Source organism: Odocoileus virginianus, chromosome 1 (genome assembly GCF_023699985.2).
Source record: "Odocoileus virginianus isolate 20LAN1187 ecotype Illinois chromosome 1, Ovbor_1.2, whole genome shotgun sequence".
Classification (NCBI taxonomy): Eukaryota; Metazoa; Chordata; class Mammalia; order Artiodactyla; family Cervidae; genus Odocoileus; species Odocoileus virginianus.
The window spans coordinates 7,248,377-7,268,155 of record NC_069674.1 but is presented as its reverse complement, the minus strand read 5'-3'; the positions used below and the strand labels follow the sequence as shown (position 1 = coordinate 7,268,155).

Sequence of the window (19,779 nt, the reverse complement as noted above, 5' to 3'; positions counted from 1 at the left end):
GAAATTCTCTAATTCTAGGTCCAACTTGAGGATCACACAAGGAAGCTGTTGCAGGTAATCCATCAATGATGGTAAAGAAAGAAAATGACTACATGAGTTATCAAGGATGCTACATTTTCAGAGAAACACAGCTTACTGGTAAGTGACCAGGTTCCTCTGAGGATGGATAGACTTACATCAACCAGCTGGTACAATAGGCGACTGTGTGGCTGGACCACTGGGAGCTGGAGAGGGAAGTCAAGCCAAAAATAGTAGTTGTAGGAGTACACAACCAAACTGAGACTCTTGGCAGAAGGCTGGTTCCAAGTAAAAACTGTGTTATGGAAAATCGTAGAGGGAAGAGCAGGTGAGTGGCCTGCAGGGAAGGGAAAGAAATTAACACACCCTACTACGTGCCGAGCACTGTGCTAGAGACTTTACCAAAGTTACCTTCTTTAAGATTCACCACTACCCTAGGCGGCAGGCATGACTCCCCCTCTTACAGCGGGACACCCCAAAGGGCATGGCCACAGCCGTCCGGACTCTCAACAGTCTTTACATGAGGAGGGTTAAGTCCAGCTTCCGTACAGTAAGGGGAAAAAAGTACACTCGGTTAGCCAAGTTAAAAATATTCTTGGATCCTGGTTGGTCCACTCAATTCAAGCCAGAGACACAATGAACTGTTGATATTGTCTAATATCCTTTAGCTTTTCCGAGCAAAAACAATAAGGACTGTCTCACATCTAAAGTGCAGGAAAGAAAGTATTGGCTGCCACCCAACTCCAGGGGAAAGCTGAGGGTGATTTCTGAAACTACTCATATTCCTCACGGTTTCAGCAGAGACAAGATGATATACCAAGTTTTAAATTAGCTAGCCCTCTGGTGAAAATGATAGTGTACATAACTTAATTTCAGACTGCTTTCATGTGAAGGAAGTACTGAAGAGAAAACTGGAATGAGGTTAAGTATCAAGTTTGAGTCAAGAAAAGCTCACAGTAGAAGTGAGCTCCTAACAGGGGTTAGAAGGATTAGGAGAAGGGTGGCTAGAGGCGGGAAGGGTGGTCAGAAATCGAACATCCTGATGAGATCTTGACATAAAGACCTTTAGTTAATAAAAGCAGCTAATCAAGGTCGTGGGAGCTAAGGAATACAAGAGTGGCTCAGACCAGACTGTAAATTATTTCCTGTTCTGGTGCTGAATATGTGTACTGCAGAGCCGCCCAGACTAGAGGAGAAGCTCCGCCCAGCGACACGAGGCTCCTGCTCTGAGCTCACTTGAGAACAGAAAGATGTCATCCTACAAGCATCCTCTGGGCGGGACACAGGGGCATATATAGCATTTCACAGAGGACAGGTAACAACAATTACCTTCACATTACCTGTGAAGGGCAATGGCAGGATATTGGGACCTTAAAGCTCCTCCCTGCATCTGAGCTCCTGAGTGAGGAGATCACAGATCTATAGATCTAGTTAGTATAGTAACTGTTAAAAACCCAACTCTGGTCTGAGTCTGAAGGGGGTTGTAAGGGTAAATAGTCCTCTCTTAATCTGCAGTTCCGCTAAAATCCTACAGATCAGAAGCAGAACAATTAATAGTCACAGGACAAAAGTTGGCAGGACCACAGAAACACCCAACACAGCGTGTAAGGCAGGTAACCAGAGTCCTGCTTGTCCGTGAGAGGCAAACTCAAGTACCTAATTCAGTAAGGGTCCTATGAGAGGTAAATAAAGATCACTTCTATCACTGAAAAAAAAAAAAAGGAAAGAAAAGAAAAACTAAGAAGCAGAACAAAGAATAAAGCCGGGTTTCCATCAGCTGGGGCAGCAGGGGCTGAAGTGGAGACAGGACAGTCCCAGGACCTCGGTCTCAGAAGCGCGAGCTCTGCGCTCAGGTGCTGAGCTTGCTCCGTGACCGCCAGACAGGCCAATTCTGCTGATCTTTGCAAAACAGAAGCATGACTCTCCCCAGCTGCTCAAAGATTCATCATTTAGTGAATGATGCTAAAACAACAGAGCTAAACAGAAAAAAATCAAAAATGAAAACTCCCCACTTACTCTTTATACAACAGGAAACTCCTAATAGGGTAAATGATGTTAAAACACAAAAATGAAAACAGAACTAGAAGGAAAGAAGGGTAATCTATCATCTTGAAGTGAAGAAAGGCTTTGTCAGCCTTAAAGAAACACAAAAATCAAAAGAAGAAACTCTAATTAACTACATACACATTTAAAACTTCTGTACAACCAAAATATATCAGAAATAATATCAAAATGGGGAGAAAAAGATGTGCAGAACAGATGATTATAAATAGTATTTATAATATAAAGTCCTTAAAAATCGTAAGATAAAGTTCAACCCAATTTTAAAAGATCCGAGCCCATAACAGCCAACTCATAAAAGAAATACAAACAAACAACAGATACTTAGTTTTGCTGAAAAAAGGAAGGCAAGCAAACTGCAGTAGTGTTTTACCTATCACACTGACAAAGGTTAACATTTTACATTGGGAAAACAGAGAAAGCCCTGCTATTATGAGTTGGTGAAGAGTGTAAACAAAAAACTTTGTGGGATCAATTTGTTAACATCTATTAAAATGTTATATACACATATCCTCTTGACCTAGTAAAACGTTTCTAGAAACTTTTCCTACAAACTTACTCAAAAGATGTGTAAGAAGAATACTCACAGAAATGCTAACTGCAAAAGGAAAAAATAAAGACCTAAGTGTTCATCAGTTATGAACAGGGCAATCAATTATGGCAAAGCCACAGGACCAAGCACTCGCACTGATGAGGAACTATAAAGTGACGGCCCCAAGTGGCAGACGTATTTTATCTGGGAATAATTTTTTCTTAATAAAATACATCATCATTATTACTAACATGTTACAGAAAAAGAAATCTGAAAGAATCAAAATCACAAGGGTTAAAGTACAGGGTCCTTTGCCTCCTGTTTCATATATTTCTGTTACTTGAATTTTTACAGTTAATATAATGATCTTCTAATTAAGAAAAAGATTTTTACAAAATTTCACTAACCCACAGATATTCCCAGGAGATAGATAATTCCATGGACAGAACTCTGGTAGGCTACAATCCATGGGGTCACAAAGAGTCGGACACAACTGAGCAACTAACAACACACAGATATTCACATTAGCTGGTAAGAAAGTACCTTATCAATTGCCAAGGTAGCTCATGAAATCTACCCACCCCTCCCAAAAGGTACTCAAATTATATACTCTTACAAAATGTAGTAAGAGCAAACAAAACAGAATCCTAAGCAGTGGATTTGTCAATCCATAATATCAAGCTAAATTATGACAGAAGTTCTAGGCCTAAAAAGTGTTATTTCTTCAGAGCAATAAACAGTTTTTAACACTGTAGACTAGACAAGCATTTCTTTGGGCTTTGGTTCATTCTGTTTGTTTTTAAGACAACTGTCAAAATTTGGTTTTGCATTTTGAGAAGAGACTTTGATCTCTGTAACAGTCAATTTAACAATTTTTAAAACCCAAACTGTATACACAGTGCTCTTACAGAAAAACAGCAAATTAAACACAACTTCTGCTAATTAAACACAACTTCTGCTAGTTTATTTAAGATCACAAAATAAACATTTGATATTTTTGAAAAGTTCACTTTTAAAGTTAAGATATATCATCTTAAGTTTCAAATATGAACTCAAACGTAAGTGTATGATATATCTTTAATATACAATAATAAAACAGAAACTCAAACAACATACGTGATCTTTCTTTTTTTTAAATGGTCTTTTTGGAAAAGCATAAAATGCTTATATGAGCTTCCTTTCAAAAGAAAAATAACACCTCCTTATGGTTACTGAAGTAACGTTCCATCTAGTTCCACTGAAAGAAAGCCAGAAAGAAAGTGAAGGCTGCCATGATTTGAAAAAGTTACACGGGCAGGAAGGACTGGCAGAGTTAATACAAGACTCAACCAACTAAGGGTTAAGAGAGACAGCAGCAGAAAGCAACTAGAAACCAGTTCCTTGAGGAACCAAGAAAGGACGGATATGCTCAAGCTGAGAGTCAAGACACTCACATGGGAGCACCCCTCACCTCTCTCTAAGACATGAGAAAAAGGGCCCAGCTCCTTGCCACACGTGCTCAAATGCTGAGCAGGACACACTGGTCCTCTAATGCTCAAATTCACTAAGGATAGAAAGCACGCGACTGTGCTGGAGTGAGGAGTAAAGAAGATGCCAGTACATACTGGGTACACTAGCATATTATTTCTCTTTGTATATAGTAATTTCTATTTACAATCAACTGACAAAAGTACATGACCATGTCAATAAATGATGCAGTCAAGTGTTTACAGGTAAACAAGCTTTTTCTTCCCCTTCAATAAAAAACAAGCCCAAACTGCAGACTCATGAAAGAACTCACATGCCCTGCATTGGAACAGAAGCCTCCCCCTACAAAAAAAATTCATTTGCGAATATCAAGTGATAGGTGATGAACTTAAAATTCTAAGATATCACTAGGAAGAGCAAACCTATATGTACTGAAAAGTCCAGTAGACTTTTAGTTCTCCACGAATGTGAGAACCTGGGGGTCCTTCTGATGCTCCTTGTATGTTAAACATTCTGAAGAAGCCCCACTCCTTTCATTAGTAAACAAGACACAGAATTCTTACAAGAACACTACATTCTCCTGGAAATCTAAAAATGCATATTGGCAGGATATTTTTAAACTACTACACCAATCACACCAGTTGCCCAGAAGACGGACATCATTTGAGAAAGCCTCCCTTTCAGTCACAATTTGTACAAGTAAAAAAAAATCTTGATATGAAGAATCAGTGAAGAGGAAAAGCGCCTTGTGGTTTTTAGCAAGAAACGGAAAACGTACAAAAAGAAATGCATTAGTAAGAACTACAAGAGTAACTCAACCAGCTTCTTCATTAAAACTGGAAAAACAGACACACTACAGATCAAGGCCACTAACATACAGGCTTACAGAAGATAAAGTTCTTTACCGATTGATAAGACAAAGTAATGATGTTACCAAGAAAGAAGTTTTTGATAAACAGCCACATGTTACAGCAATATGGTGTATATCCCTTGGCCTCTAAGTATCATTTAATAACATTTTTAAACTGAGCGCTCCTTAAAAAAAGATAAACTGAAGCGCAAAGGAAATAAATGTAAAGTATATATATTATAGTCACTATCTTCAAGAAGTCAAGAGTATTTTCTAAAAGAAAAAACAGACATTCTCTGTACTAAAATCCCATGGGCAACAGTTTAGGTTCTGCAACTTCAACACCACAAACTAAGTAGCTGCAAGTCTCCTAAAAGCACTCGCGAAGGAAACAGCAGACTAAAGATGTGGCTGCAGGTCAACTGCAGGGCTCCTTGAACCCAAGTCACTTCATCAGATCAGAAAGTAACCTTGTCAGATTTTCTTTACTAAAATAACCTAGATAAAATTGGTCATTTTAAAACTGAGTGTATCACCTACCTTCTATAAGTACAAAAGGGAATAAAGTATTTGAGTGAATGACTGAAAACTGTCAGTGAATCATCATCATGCTCCAAGAACTTAAACTGAAGACAGCCCTTTTATAAAGGATGAGTTTATAAAGATAAGGACTAAATTAAAGCAGTGTCACAACAGCACTTAACAAATGTTCAAAGAAACAGATTTTTCAGGTGTCTGGGTCAACAGGGCAGTCCCAAATTCTGCCAAGCCTTCAAGCCTACTGCAAAGAAAGTCTTTGCAAAATAGGCTAACTTACCTATTTTCTCCCTGCTTCTGACCTAGTTGACTCCAACTTTCAAAGCATAAAAAAGAAACTGATCTATTTTGGAAATGCTCAAACTGAAGGAAAACTAAACAGAGATAGTCTTATCTGAAAAGTAAGGAGACTAGACAGAGATCATTAAAGTCCTTTCCAGCCCTAAAGTTCTATTATTTACTATGATAACACCAAAAAGCTTATCACAAACTATATAAATCTTTAGCTTCCAAAAGTCAGTGATGATGGTTTTAAAGGGGGTGGGGGGCTAGGAGGAGTATAAGACGAATCATTTGAAGCAGAATCAGCTGTCAAGAGACACTCAAAAACAAGCGAGCCTGACCGGGTCAGAGCTCCAGGCAACAAACCTTGAACCCTGAGGCTAGGGGTTTCTTTCCTCCTTTTCCTTCCTATTTTGTGAAAATATTTCTTCTCAACCTGTATGGAGTACTAAGTTTAAAAACCACTTGTTTTTATCAAAATACTAATTTCTTCTTACCATTTGTCCCATAAGCTCAATAGAAAGTTAATAGTTATCTTAACATTCAATGACTTTTATCTCAACTAACAAAATTAAAAGCAAAATTCAATTAGTAAATATTCATTTGAATAATATACTCTTTAATTAACACCAAAAATTGTATCATGAGCAATTCCAGCTGTACATAAATAACAAACTTCAATAATTTCTTAATGTGTCTGAGCAAAGAGTACTCTTTCAGGCCCACATCAGATCACTAGAGCAAGGAAACTGACTTTAAGCCCTCTAAGTTACGTTTCCTCACCCAGGAATGGAAAAGGGGTAACGCAGCCATCACAGTGATCAAACGCAACAGACCTAGTGCCCTGCCAGAAATCACCACTGCTGCGGCTTTTACTATAAAGGCAGGCCGGGCTTTTGGCAGCATTTTGAGATTTGTAATGGGTGGCAAAAACAAGTGTTCCATGCGTTTCCTACTTTATTTCTTCAAATTTCTAAGATTTTTCTCTCTGGGGAGAAAAAAACAGAGGTTTCTTTTTCCTTCACTTCAAAACTTTCAGAACATCACCAGACAAAACTTGCAAAAGAACTAGTGAGAGGCTACATCCTGATCCCTTTTGAGAATGTTCTAACCAGCACAGAAAGGAATCTCTTTCACCTTTAGTTATGAAATATTTAGTACATTTTATTTACATATGTACATTAATAAGTACATATTAATAAGTCATTTACCTCAATGTGTAGGTCCTGACCTGTTCCATGTGACTGGAAGGTGTTAATACTTTTTTTCATATAATACATTTTATACAACTGCAAATTAGAGCTTAAAGAGCTGTCACCCGACAAAATTTATAAATAACTAAGAATCATCCCAAGCCATTTTTCACCATCAAGACCATGAACATCATCACTAAAACCACTTCTAGGACCATATCTGTAGCAATGACCAGTCCTTGAAGCCAGTCCATCACATGACCTCAACAGGCCTCATATGACAGCAAATTAGTGCTTAATTATCATAATACCATATTAAAAATGTCTACTCGCTGAAAACATCATTTTAGAACAAATTCATTCCATTGTTTAAATGCATCCCATGTTTAGACACCTAGGTCAACAATCATCTACTCCGTGGTGTAATTTAAATTTCATCTCACTTTCTTCCCTCTCTGCTTCCATGCCCGTTCAGGTAGCATTTCTTATCATATGCCATGTCTTCCTGTATAAAACTGGCACTTAAGTTGAAACACCTTAACCAAAATCCTACTGACTGGTTCATACTGTTTAAGTTTCTGCCATTTTCTCTTCATCTTGCTACTACTACATTTTAATGTGTTACTTCATTATAAACCTACCATAGATTTACTGCCTTCCTTGGAAAACAGTAATTTTTTGGAGTGATTAAGATCTACTTCATTCATCAAAAAAAATGCTATTAACAAATGAAATTCTGACCTCTCAACCCCAAGTTTTAAAATTCCCAGTGAGCCTTAGAATTTAAACAAAATGTATAATAAAATGCTTGTTAACTCCATGAGTATGCATGAAAAAGAAACATTTCTTCCAGCATGGCTAACTCATAAGAAGGGGGAGAAAAAAAGAAAAGGGTGGGTCAGAAAGCCGTGCTCTAACTTTTGATCTGATGAGGACATTTAAGAGTATTTTAAGTTCTTTTTTAATGACTAGTCTTATAAAGTCTAGGGATCTATCTAATAACAGTGAAATTAGAATTCTAAACACCAGAGCTCTGTTACAGGAATAACTAGAAGCCATTAGCAGTTGCACATTAAAGAGAAACAGCAATAAAACAAGGGACATCCGAGGTCAATGGTTCCCTCTCAATAACCAACCAACATTCCAACAGCAAAAACCAAAATGCACTGATAACTTGAACAGCGCATGAGTTCACCAACCTCCCTGGTCCCGCGCAATGAGCTCACAGAAGTCAGGATATGCACAGGCTGGATTCTTCGCTGTTTCCACTCTTGGTTTAAGATTTCTGTTCTTTCCAAAATTTTCTGACGATTGGAACTAAACATACTCTTTTTAAAAAAAATGGGGAAAAGAAAAGAAATTGTTCATTGTTAGAAAATTTGTAACATCTCTAATGAAGGTTAAAATTGCATGATTTGTCAAAAGTACCAGGGACATTCCTTCAAAAGCATACAGATTTTACACTAAAATGTGGCTTCCCACATTCAAATAATACAAAAACACAACATCTATTATTTTACTGAGAGTAGAAGGGGAACAAGAAATCATTTTTGTCCTTTGTCAATTGTGTACATATCTTTTTTAATTACAAAGACTTCAGGAACACAGTACCATGAAACACCCCTTTATGCTTGGATCCTAGGTCTTGCCATGCAGTGCACAAAGCTATACTGAAAAGATGGTGACTGCCAAGTAGGCTGAATTAGACTAAAAACTTATGATTTCACTATGCGCATGGTACAATTTTTATGTTAGTTAAGACAGACCAAGGACCTCAACTTCCAAGTTTCCATTTCTCTTACAGTAAAAAGGCCATTTTCCCTCTCAAACTAAAACTTATCTTGAGGGGCTGTACCGCGTGCTCCCAGGAGGCAGAGGGTACCTTGACTTCGTCAGCGCGCCTGAATCTCTTGAGCTGCCGCAGGCGCATGTACTCTGACTTTACGCGCTTCCGCCAACACACTGGTCCCTTCTCAGATTTCTTCCCAGTCTGGCCCATGATTATTCTAAAAGCAATGGTTTCATATTAAAATTGCTGATCTGACCAGCCTGAATATGATCACTTATGTTTTAACCCCCAGCAAACTAACCACCAACTAAAGAAATGACACATAATTACGCTCTTGGTATTTGCAAGGAGGGTGCTCATTTGTTCTGGGTTGTGAAGTCCTTAAAAACATTTCATTCCAGGTATAAATTTTTATTTAACATAACTTTTCAAAGGCATTTTTATATACAAAGATACTCCACTCCTAAACTGCAGTCATTCAACCAAAACAAGACCCATTACTGGAGTTAATTATATACAGTAAGGAGCTATGAGATTCACACTTGTGGAGTGAAATAAAAATGTAGACACATGTTCTAAGTTTTTCATCATTAAATTAGCTGATATAGGCACAAATAAATGAGTGGAAAATAAATTCAAAAAAGAAGTAAAATCTGCATACAGCACTAAAGGTAGAAAATATACAGAACAATATATGATACAGGTACAAATTAAAGTATTCCCCCTATATGCACTTTCAACCATGCTTCTCACCTTCAACACGGCGATGCAAGTCTGTGGTTTTACCTGTGGCCACCTTTGCTCCCATGCGGCCTCCCAGAGAAGGCAGGGACTCAGAGGCGCTGGAAGCCCGTTATGTGCAGCACGGGCTCAGCCTGCGGTCCACCAGGTGTCCAATTCACACTACAGAATCTAACAAGTGTCCTCTTCTAGAACATTTTCTCAAAGTGCTAGAATTGTACTTGCATCTTCAAAAGATGAGGAGGATAGTCCTCTGTCGGATGGCGCAAAGGGGCCGCGCTGGGGATCTGGGCCTTACTTTCTCTGGGCACGGAGGAGTCATGGGGGGTTCTAAGTCAAGGGGAAGGAGACGTCACTGCGGAGGGGCCAGCTGGCTGCAGCAGTGACAGGGGCTGCACGAGCGCGAAAGGCAGAGGTGTGGCCGGGGGAGCCAGGCCTGTGCAGCACACCGGAGAGGAGAGCAAGGCAAGGATTCCAGTCTGCGCAGGACGGCTTTCTGGCCTGAGTGACTGCGCAGAGTTTCAGGCACCTGTTTACATACAGCCCTCAGGCACAGAGAGAAATGCCAAAGCAGAGGAATCAGAAAGGAAAGGAGTCCAGAGGCCAGTGGAACTTTCTGGAGGGATATTCCACCACCAGGCCACGACAGACAGCGCCAATGGTGGGTGATTCAGGCTGAAAGAGGAGCAAAGACAGCAAGTGAGAAGTGACCAGTAAGAGCTGGACGATGAACATACAAAGATGAATGGAACACAGAACCTGCCTTGTGGAGCTTATAGCCCACCTAGGAAAGCCTGAAAGAACAGACTTTATAATATGAGAGAAACACGCAAAAGTACTGGGGTTGAGGGCAAGTAAGGAGGGGTAGGAGGAGGGCAGAAAAGTGACAACTCGACCTTCACAGCTGAGGCGACTTCAAGAGCACAGCGAGCAGGCTAAGAGCAGGCGCCAGGGGTCGCCGGCAGAACCTGCGAACAAAGGCACCCCGAGCAGGCTAAGAGCAGGAGCCAGGGGTCGCCGGCAGACCCTGCAAACACAAACAGGTGAAGAGCCCAACCACAAGAACTGAGAGCATGAGAAGAATGAAGAGATTTCACAACTTCAGATAAAGACAGCTGAGTGAGATCAGAGATAGGGTGAGTCCAGTAAAAGGTTCAAAGTGCGCCCTTGCCTGGGGTGCTGAGTGGAACAGTCCCGGGAGCTGAGGAGACTAACCGCCACAGCCGACCCCAGCTTGGCAGAAGTGAAGAACCCCAGGAAGAAGTGAGGAAGAAGGTGAGGCCGGGCCAAAGGACGCCCGAGTCTGGGAGAAGCTAGAGCTCTATTTAAAAAGTGACTCTGTGGCAATTTTTTGCTTTCATATCTGTGGTTAAGACAACAGATGGGCTCAGGTGATTCTATGCAAATCATTTTCAGATATTTGGCACTTCAGAGGCCTACCCAAAAGGGGGAAATATCAGGTAAAAAGGGATTATCACCTCTTCATTAGCTCATAAACTCATCACCACCACCACCACCACAAATTCTTGGTCCCTGGAGGCGGTGGTGGCGCCGAGTCCGATGAACCTGCTCTGGGAGCATGGCTCCTGTCCTCACTGATGTCCAGCACGGTTATCACTACAGTCTTTAAGGTGCATTTTTTTTCTGTCGTGGTGAAAAGGCATCATCAGTTAGCACTTCATGTTTTCAACCCTGGAATATCTTCCAGAGTCTGTCGAGACAGAACCAAAGCTGTAACTAAACTACCAAGTCTCACAATCAACAACAGGACACTTCAAAGCTGATTTGAGACCAACCTCTCCGTAAGAGGGCATGTGTGGATATGTTTCCACGTTTATAAATTTCACAAAGCTCTCCCAAATAATGAAAATGAAGGTTTTTAAGCCACAGAATGATCTGGTAAATATGCACAATAGACAGGAAAAGAAAATCATGATTCATTTAGGGGAAATTATCCAAATATAAGGTTCATGACCTCTGAATTAGGATAACAAATAAAAGTATACAGACTGCTCCTCAAAAGTATAGGGATAAACAGGCAGATCCATGAAAAAATTAACAAAACTTAAGGGACCATTAGAGGGAGGTTTTACATAAAACAAGCTCCCTCCCTCAGCACTGACAACACATTAAAATCACATTTTCATGTTCTTCACCCCACTTCACCCCCACTGGAGGTTCCTCCATCTCAAGAACAGTTTTTCTTCTTTGTAAAACCCCAGGGCCTGGCTGTATGCCTGACAAACAGATTTTAAAACAAACAATAAAACCAAAACACAGGTCTACTAACATGTGCGGATCACGAGCCGCGGTGCCACGAGGCATGAAAGGAAGGGGGCTGCCATGCTGAGCACAGGAAGGGAGGGGGAGACACCCCATCATGAGAAACCTGGGAGAAGCCGAGTCTCAGGGGCGGTCAGGGCCCTGTGGTCCTCCTGCCCCACAGCAAATGAAGAGATCCTGAGCGTAAAACCCGGAGCCTCCAGGATTCCCTTAAGGAAGCTGCTCCTGCCTGAGACACCTCATCCAAACAAACTGGGTACCAGCACCCCCCACAGCTGGCTGCAGACACCCAATCCCGGCAGGCCCACCCACCTCTAGGCCGGCAGGCAGAAGCCTTCAAGCCCTCAAATTCGAGCTCCCCCAGCCCCTTCCCACCCTGAAAGCAGACAAATGAGTCCTTCTGACTCCCTCCCACCACATCTCAGCCCAGTAAGAACTAAGATAGCGCTCGGAGTACTCGTGGATTAGCAGAAAGGAAATTTCACTAAAATGACTTGCTACTAAATGGATGGGGATGTGGGAGAAATCCAGTTTTTAAATTTCTCACTCAAAAGATCTGTTTAGTCTCATAGATGAAATGACACAAATATGATTTTTATTCCAGAAAAAAAAAACAGCTTCTCTTATTCAAAGCAGATATAGCTCAAGTCCACCTGTATACAATGAAACCAAAACAAGTTATATGCTTTAATTCAAAAGACAAACCAGGGTATGGCAGGGGACCATCCACACCTTAATACAATGTCATACAGCCTGTCAGGACTACAAATACAGAGATTAAAGAAACTAAAGTAAGATTATACATAGTTCAGAGTCTATTTTATGAATCAACCAAACCGCAATTGTTTTGGATTAGGCTTTCTGCCACATGAGACACAGAAGGGATCTGAGGTATAGTCTTAGTACTACATGAATGAACAGAAGACAGGTTCTGGCCCCATGTCCTCAGGGTCCATAGCAGCGGGCCCAGGAGCAGACCTACTCCGCCCCTGTCCTCCGGTTTAGACACCAAAGACACACCTCCACCTGCAGTGACTAGGCCACACAGCCCAGGAATCTCATTCTTGTCTATCAGGTCCAGCCCTCAGCCACTTGTGAGGGGCCTTTATTACCTAAGGTAACATTCCCGCCCCTCCTTACTCAGCTGAGGAATTTAAAAAAAAAAAAAGAAGGAAAGAAAAAGGTTCCCTAGGCATTTTCGGTGCCCTTGATGCCCTTCTTTAACAGGTTTTTCATTCCTAAAGGATTTGCTGCATCAAGGCATTTGCCATCTACTCAGTTGCTGAGTTATGCTTCTACTTATCTAAAGAAAATTATAAATTATGTGTACTACTTATCCTTCTCAACTAATTGTATGAACTTTGACTCCTAACTGAAGACTCAACTGAGGAAGGTGAAATCCAAACTCAACAACACTTAAGTACTACAACTGCAATACTCTCAATGCCCTTCCCTAAAGAAAATTGCCAAGTTTGAAAAATCACCAATCTTTAATAGTGCTTTTATATTTAAAACACTTTTGAGGGCAGCTCAAAGTAATATAGGTAATATAGTAATATAGTCTCACTTACCTATTTATCTTTTTTAAGTTAAAAACCACTGTTTTAATAAATTCAAAAGTAAATTAATGGTAAATAAGATTTTGTAGGTTAGGATTAGGAGAACTTAAACTTAGAGATGTTAACTCTTGGTAAGAGATAAAATTACCAAAGGGAAGTAGGTCATATGCCTGAAGAGCTTCACAGAAAACACCCCCACGAGCAGCAGACCGGGAGCAAGGCGTCCAAGGAGGCAGGCACACGGGGCTGCTGCCTGCGCCCCATTCGGGGGATTCATGAAGACGAGCAGACACCACTACATGTCACCGCCCGCCCCCGCTGGGCAGAAGGGTGCCCTGGTGAGTAACAGCACCAGTTATGGGCGCAGGGCACAGACGTGGGCCGCACACTCTCCATGTCCCACCCACAACTTAAACAGAGGTGCGCGCACGGCCTGCAAAGCCAGTCTCCCTGGGCTGGACCCAGCTCTCCCAGAACCAGCTGTGTGAGAACCTGGCCAGGTTCCCACATATCTTGGTGCCTCCCTGTCCTCACGCCGTGAGGAGCATCCAGGTCACAGGGCTGTCCTGAGAAGCCCGCTCAGGTCAGGCACTGCCCAGCGCCCATCAGAGTAGGCACGGCACCAGGGAGGTCCTGCCACCATCACCCACAGGTAGAGGGAGAGGGGGATACAACACCCAGAGAAAAAGTCACACGACAGATGGGTGTGAAGAGTCACTTTCTCACATGGGAGGCTGTAGGCAAGTAAAGAAGAACAGAACGGGATTCCAGGGATCTCAGGAAGGAATGCAGACCACACAGCGAATCCAAGTGAATTGAAACCTCAGGAGATAGGCCCATGGAAACAGGCGGGCTAAAGGAGCCCACCTAGGAAACTGTGGAAATCTGTGTTTCAACCGGACAGAAGGCTGAGGACGAAAAGAACTGGGCAGAAGCACTGTCCTCTAGCTCAATTTCCTCATGGGGAACCAGGGCCAAATAAGGAAGAGGCGGTGATGGACCAGAACCAGGGACAGCCGCGGGAACTCCAAGAGAGGCAGAGCATCCCCGGGTGAGCTGGCGGGCGGGGCCTTTCCCAGGCCATGGAGCCCAGGAGAGGACCCCACGTCTTCTTCCCCTGGATCCCATTTTCCGGCATAAGGAAGCCGGGCTCTGAGGAGACGGCCGTTCGAGGGCTGGGACTAGGAAACCAGAAGGAAGGCCTGCAGCAGAAAGGAAGGGAGTACTCTGAGGAGGAAAGGCAGGAACCAGACTGAAGGACTCCCAGGGGCCAGAGCTGCAGGGGTTTTAGCTGCAAAGGAAACCACAACAGTATTACAACCTAGTTGTATCCATGAGTCTATGAGCGAAGGAAGTGAAAGCTAAATAAGCAAATGGGGGTGGAGGGGCAAGTCTTCCTTACACGGAATTCCAAAATTGGGGTGGGCAGGGTCCCAGTGCAGAAACCAGCGACACCCCCGTCAGGGTTATTAGCTCACCCTCTGCCTGCACCCCATGACACCTGCCACATACAGGTACACATACAGAAGACACTCATATCTTCCCCCTAACCTCACAACCTGTCACTTCAGTTGCTGCTTAAAAATGTATCAACCCAAACTGAAGAATATTTCCACCAAACACCTGACCAATAAGTTAGGTTATGGTAACAGGGAAAGACTGAGAAATTGATACTGATCGGAAGAGACTGAGGAGACAGCTGAATACAACCTGGTGTCCTGCGGCAGAGTAAGAACTAAGTAAGACACCTGGTGATATCCAAATAGAGTCTCCAGGTTAGGTAACGGCAATGTAGTAATGGTTTCTTAATTTTTGACAAATATACCATGATTACAGAAATCTAAAATTATTCCAAAATAAAATTTCTTTTTTAAAGAAGAAAATTAAGTTATACAACAACCTAAAGGCTTTCATTCTAAAGCACCTTTTTTAAATGATAAACTGAACAGAAATATATTAAAAATTAAAATGCTATGTAAAATGTTAAATAGGAAAAAACAAAAAATATACACAGATGGAATTTGAGGGGGAAATTCCCACATCTAACTCTACTATTTAAAAACTCAGACATTACTTGAGTAATATAAGGGAGGGGGGGAATCTCCACATGAGTTTATAAGATGGTGTCTACTTAAAAAGATAATACAGGCTATCGGCTATATTATAGGCTATATTAATAAAAATACAGACTCTGAACCAAGGAAAGTAATTGTTCCACTGATTGCACACATACTGATCAAAGAAATCAAACAGTTCTATACAATTCAGGTGTCATGTACAAATAGTCCTGTTCAGGATGAACAGAGAAGCATGTCTCTGACCCAGCTGGGAGACAGCAGTAAACACCTATCACAGAAAACAGCATGTGAGTTCGGGGTTTTAACAGAGAAGTGTTAATACACATTCACCGAGTTATTCAATATTTACTGAACATCTAGCACATTCTAGGTACCCGTGTAGGAATGGAAGGCTCAGAAATAAATAACAGACAAAAACCTATGACCTTACAGAACTTAGCCTATTGGGATGGAAACAAAACAAAAACAAAGAAAAATGTTTAGTATGTGAGATGGTGTTGAGGGCTGTGGAAAAAAACAACAACCAAACAGGAAAGTAAGGTGAGCCAGGTCCGCTAGGGCTAACAAACAAAGAAGCCTGCTGAGGCTCAGCACCCGGTGCGGGGCACAGGCCCACAGGACGCAGAGAGCTCACCAACCTGCATTCTGTTCCCACCAACCCACTCGTAAAATATGCAATAATACTTTCCAGTAAAGACTCCAAAAATAACTGATTCCGTATCTATCCAAAGCAGGCTTCAGTAACTCCACAATGCTCCAGTGATCAACACAGCTTTACAGAATTTCCAAGTGGCATTAAAGCTGGCATTCAAGGATTGCTAGGTGTCACAGCTCAGGTTAACCACTAGGTCAATTATCCTGAACAAACAAAGACTAAAAGTTAACAGCATTTTATAACACATACATGCTCTCTTTGTTAGCATTATTAAGCCAAATTAAAGAAATAGATTGGCTATTCATGTTAACAAAACAGCATCATTAAATATGCATCTATTTAACCTGTCAGTTTGCTCTGGTGATACCATAAGATGTTTATATCTGTACATTTTTAGGGAGCATATAAATAAAGCTAAAGTCAAAGCTAAACCCAACAGTTGCATTCAACATTCAAGGTTGAAAAATATATTAGAAACTAGGTTACTGAAGTAATTTAGGAATAAAGTGATAAAAACTTCTGACTGGGTTGGTAGTAGTGTGAATGGAGAAAACAGACAGCAAGAGACATTCTAACATTTAAAAACCTGATGCACTCATGCAGAGGAGAAACTGAGCAAAAGAGGTTAAGAAGCCCTAAGTTAGCCACTGCAGCCACTAAGAATCCCAACGTAGGTCCAGACTGAGACATTAATTACTCACAGCAATCAACCAGCACGAAGCGCAGGCAGACGTTCTAAGAAAACATGACACCGTTCACAAGCTAAAAGGGTCTTAGGACCCCTTGAGTTTATACAAGGTGTATATACTGATATTTTTCATATTAGAAATTTAAAATGAGAAAGTTTTAAAACATATTTAAAAAAAACAATAGCAAGTCTGTCACATGATAATATAAAAATAACATGTAATGTTATTATAAAATGTTAATGTAAGACATTTTATTTTTAAAAAACTATTTTCCTTTTTTAAAAAATTAATGAGGGGTACTGTTTTACATTTTTGCCAATTCTTTAAATATCTGTCTTAATAGAAAACAGCTGGATTCCCATATCTGCTTCTGCATTCAATCTGCTCCAACATGCTGTTTTGGTTGAAGAAAATCCCTTCCCAAACAAATACTGAGCTACAGCAGGGAAGGGTGTCTGCATGGCTTCTGAGCTCATGGGCAATCTCATGCTCGGACATTCCTCCAGAACTGTTTTAAGAGAAAAGTGACTGGAGCAGCTTGTGATGCAGCCTCATAGCTGCTTTTCCTCAAGACAACCCCTATCCTTCGGTAAGCAGCGGTTGTTGCTTAAAACATTAGTTGCAATGAGGGATCTAAAATTGTATCAATAAACGTTCCTATTCTGCTACATTAAAATTCACTGGTCTGTCTCCTTTGACTGCATCTTTAACCCATTTCGTGCCTTTATAATATCATTTCCTCAATTTGAAAAACACTGGTCCACTGAGTTATGCAGATTTTCCGTAAGTCCACATATTTCAAAAAATCATTATTTGTTAAATCCACTGATGTCATCAGAAAAGTCTTTAAGTATTTATTGGAAAAGCTGTCAACCTCACCATGACATACCAAATTTTCTAAAAGTTCTAATTTTTGCTCGAAAACTCAAACATCGCCACTGGCAACAAATAATGGTCAGTTGTTCTCCGTCAAGTGACAGGCTCACTTTGTTGAAAAACGTCTGCCCCATACCCAAGCTGGAATAATCACTGTCTGTAAACCCCTCTTTCAAGTGAAAATGGCTCCGCGTGAAAAAAGCAGCTGGTGCAGCCTGGAACTCCATCACGTCAGTGTGGCTCCCAGAGACCGTCGGACTCGGGCAGCATCGAAGCCCTATATGCACATTCCTGTCCTGTAGCACAGAATATTAAGATATGTGCACTCAGGATCAAGAGCATATAAAACTAGTAACTGTTTTCACTTCATCGAGGACACTCTCAAAAACACATTTTTTTAAACTCCAAGTGCTGCAGTGCCAACAGTCCTTATCCACCACTGCTGTTCCGCCACCGGAGCAGACGTCAACCTGTAACATCTTAAATTACTATCAAAATTCTGTTTTAAAAGTATCTATTTGGCTGGATGGAGGTCTTAGTTGCTGCATGTGGGATCTGGCCCCCTGATCCCCTGCACTGGGAGGGCAGTCTCAGCCCCCGGACCACCAGGGAAGCCCCACTCCCTGCGGCCACAGAGCACACTTGGACAACAAGCATATCCAGACCATGTGACTCAGAAATCCCAACAGTACCCCAGCTTTTCATTTGCCTAGCAGAGAGCCTGGAGCTGCCATATACTCAAATTATATTTCCTAAAAGACAAGTTTGTAAGAATGAAAGCCTAGAAATCACCATTTTGTAATTTTAAAAAAAGGCAAAGGAAAAATCTCTGTGAGAGCTTCCCTGGTGACTCAGTGGCCAAGAATCCGCCTGTCCATACAGGGGACACGGGCTTGATCCCTAGTCCAGGAAGGTCGCACATGCCACGCACGGGGCAGCTAAGTCCACATGCCACAACTACTGAGCCCACACGCCCTGCAGCCTGTGCTCTGAAATGAGAGAAGCCTCCACACCACAGCGAGCGTAGCCCCTGCCTGCCACAACTAGCGAAGACCCAGCACTGCCAAAAATAAATACAAAATTTTCAAATCTATGTTAAAAATATTTAATGAGGGATACTTCACTGTAACTGTCAACTATAGAATACAAGGGAAAGGCTGCCATACATCTGTGCCAAATTAAGGGACTAACATTAACAAAACTTGTCTTAAACAGATTGCTTGCTCTCATCCATCTGTCCTGCCCTTCACCTCGCAGGAAGGTATCATCCCTCATCACCGTTTCTCTTCCAACCCCCTGCTCTGCTTCCCCTACCCTCTGACCAACCCCCACACTCACTTGCACTTTGCCCTACCCATGTAAGAGAAAGATAAAAGTAAATATCTTGTCCCTTTTCACTTTCTAGCATGCCTCTGTTTTTATTTAAAAGGGAGAAAAAAGCAACAAAAATACACAAGCTCACTACTGCTGCATCCAAACAGTCCGCCCAAAAGACTTGTGAAAATTTACAAAAAAGAAATTTCTGAAACTTCATTTTGAAGGACTTGGGTAAACCAGGAATAGAGGTACTATCCACCAATCAAAATCAATTTATAAAACATTCTGAAAGTGCCAAACCCTGTAAGAGACACAAGTTTGCAAGATACAACAGGCACCTTAGTGCCTAAACTTCAACAGATCATAGTCACACAATCACCAGTACATACAACTACAGGTGCAAAAGTATTATCAACAGCATTTGTATCAATATGTTTTTAGGAACCAAATGTGCCATGACTAGTGATAAGGGAAACTAAAAATTCAGATCACATTTGTAGCCCTGGTTGGAGCCCAGCTAAAAAGGCACAGGAAAACTACAGTAATGTAGCAATCTTAGGTGAATGATTGAAAACATTAACTGAATTGCTTCAGCAAAAGTAAGTAGACTCTGCAGTAATGTATTTTCTACAAAAGTCAGATCATCTTCCTGTCAGCAGAAGAGTAAACTAAACCCGGGAGTCTACAGACCAGCATTCCTATGTTATTCGAAAATCCTATCCATTCACAGACATGTCTTAGAAAAGAAATGGAATATAAATTTACACCAGGTGGAAAACTGAACTATCATAAAGGTCTTAAACAGTTTGCTTGGACAACAGATAATACAGATTGATGAGCTAAACTGACATC

The 19,779-nt window shown here is 41.3% G+C and overlaps 1 protein-coding gene across 5 annotated transcripts in view; it reads right to left on the bottom strand.

Annotated features, from left to right (window-relative positions):
* The window catches only part of EZH2 (enhancer of zeste 2 polycomb repressive complex 2 subunit), a 55,857-nt gene that overhangs the window by 23,774 nt on the left and 12,304 nt on the right, over positions 1 to 19,779 (bottom strand). For all 5 annotated transcript variants that reach the window (XM_070460402.1, XM_070460459.1, XM_070460525.1 and 2 more), the window contains 2 exons: positions 8,823 to 8,946; positions 8,140 to 8,268 (listed from right to left, as the gene is read on the bottom strand). In XM_070460402.1, coding sequence (XP_070316503.1) covers positions 8,140 to 8,268; positions 8,823 to 8,939 — 246 coding nt within the window. In that variant the 5' untranslated portion in view covers positions 8,940 to 8,946. Of the gene's footprint in view, positions 1 to 8,139; positions 8,269 to 8,822; positions 8,947 to 19,779 lie in introns of those variants that run through there.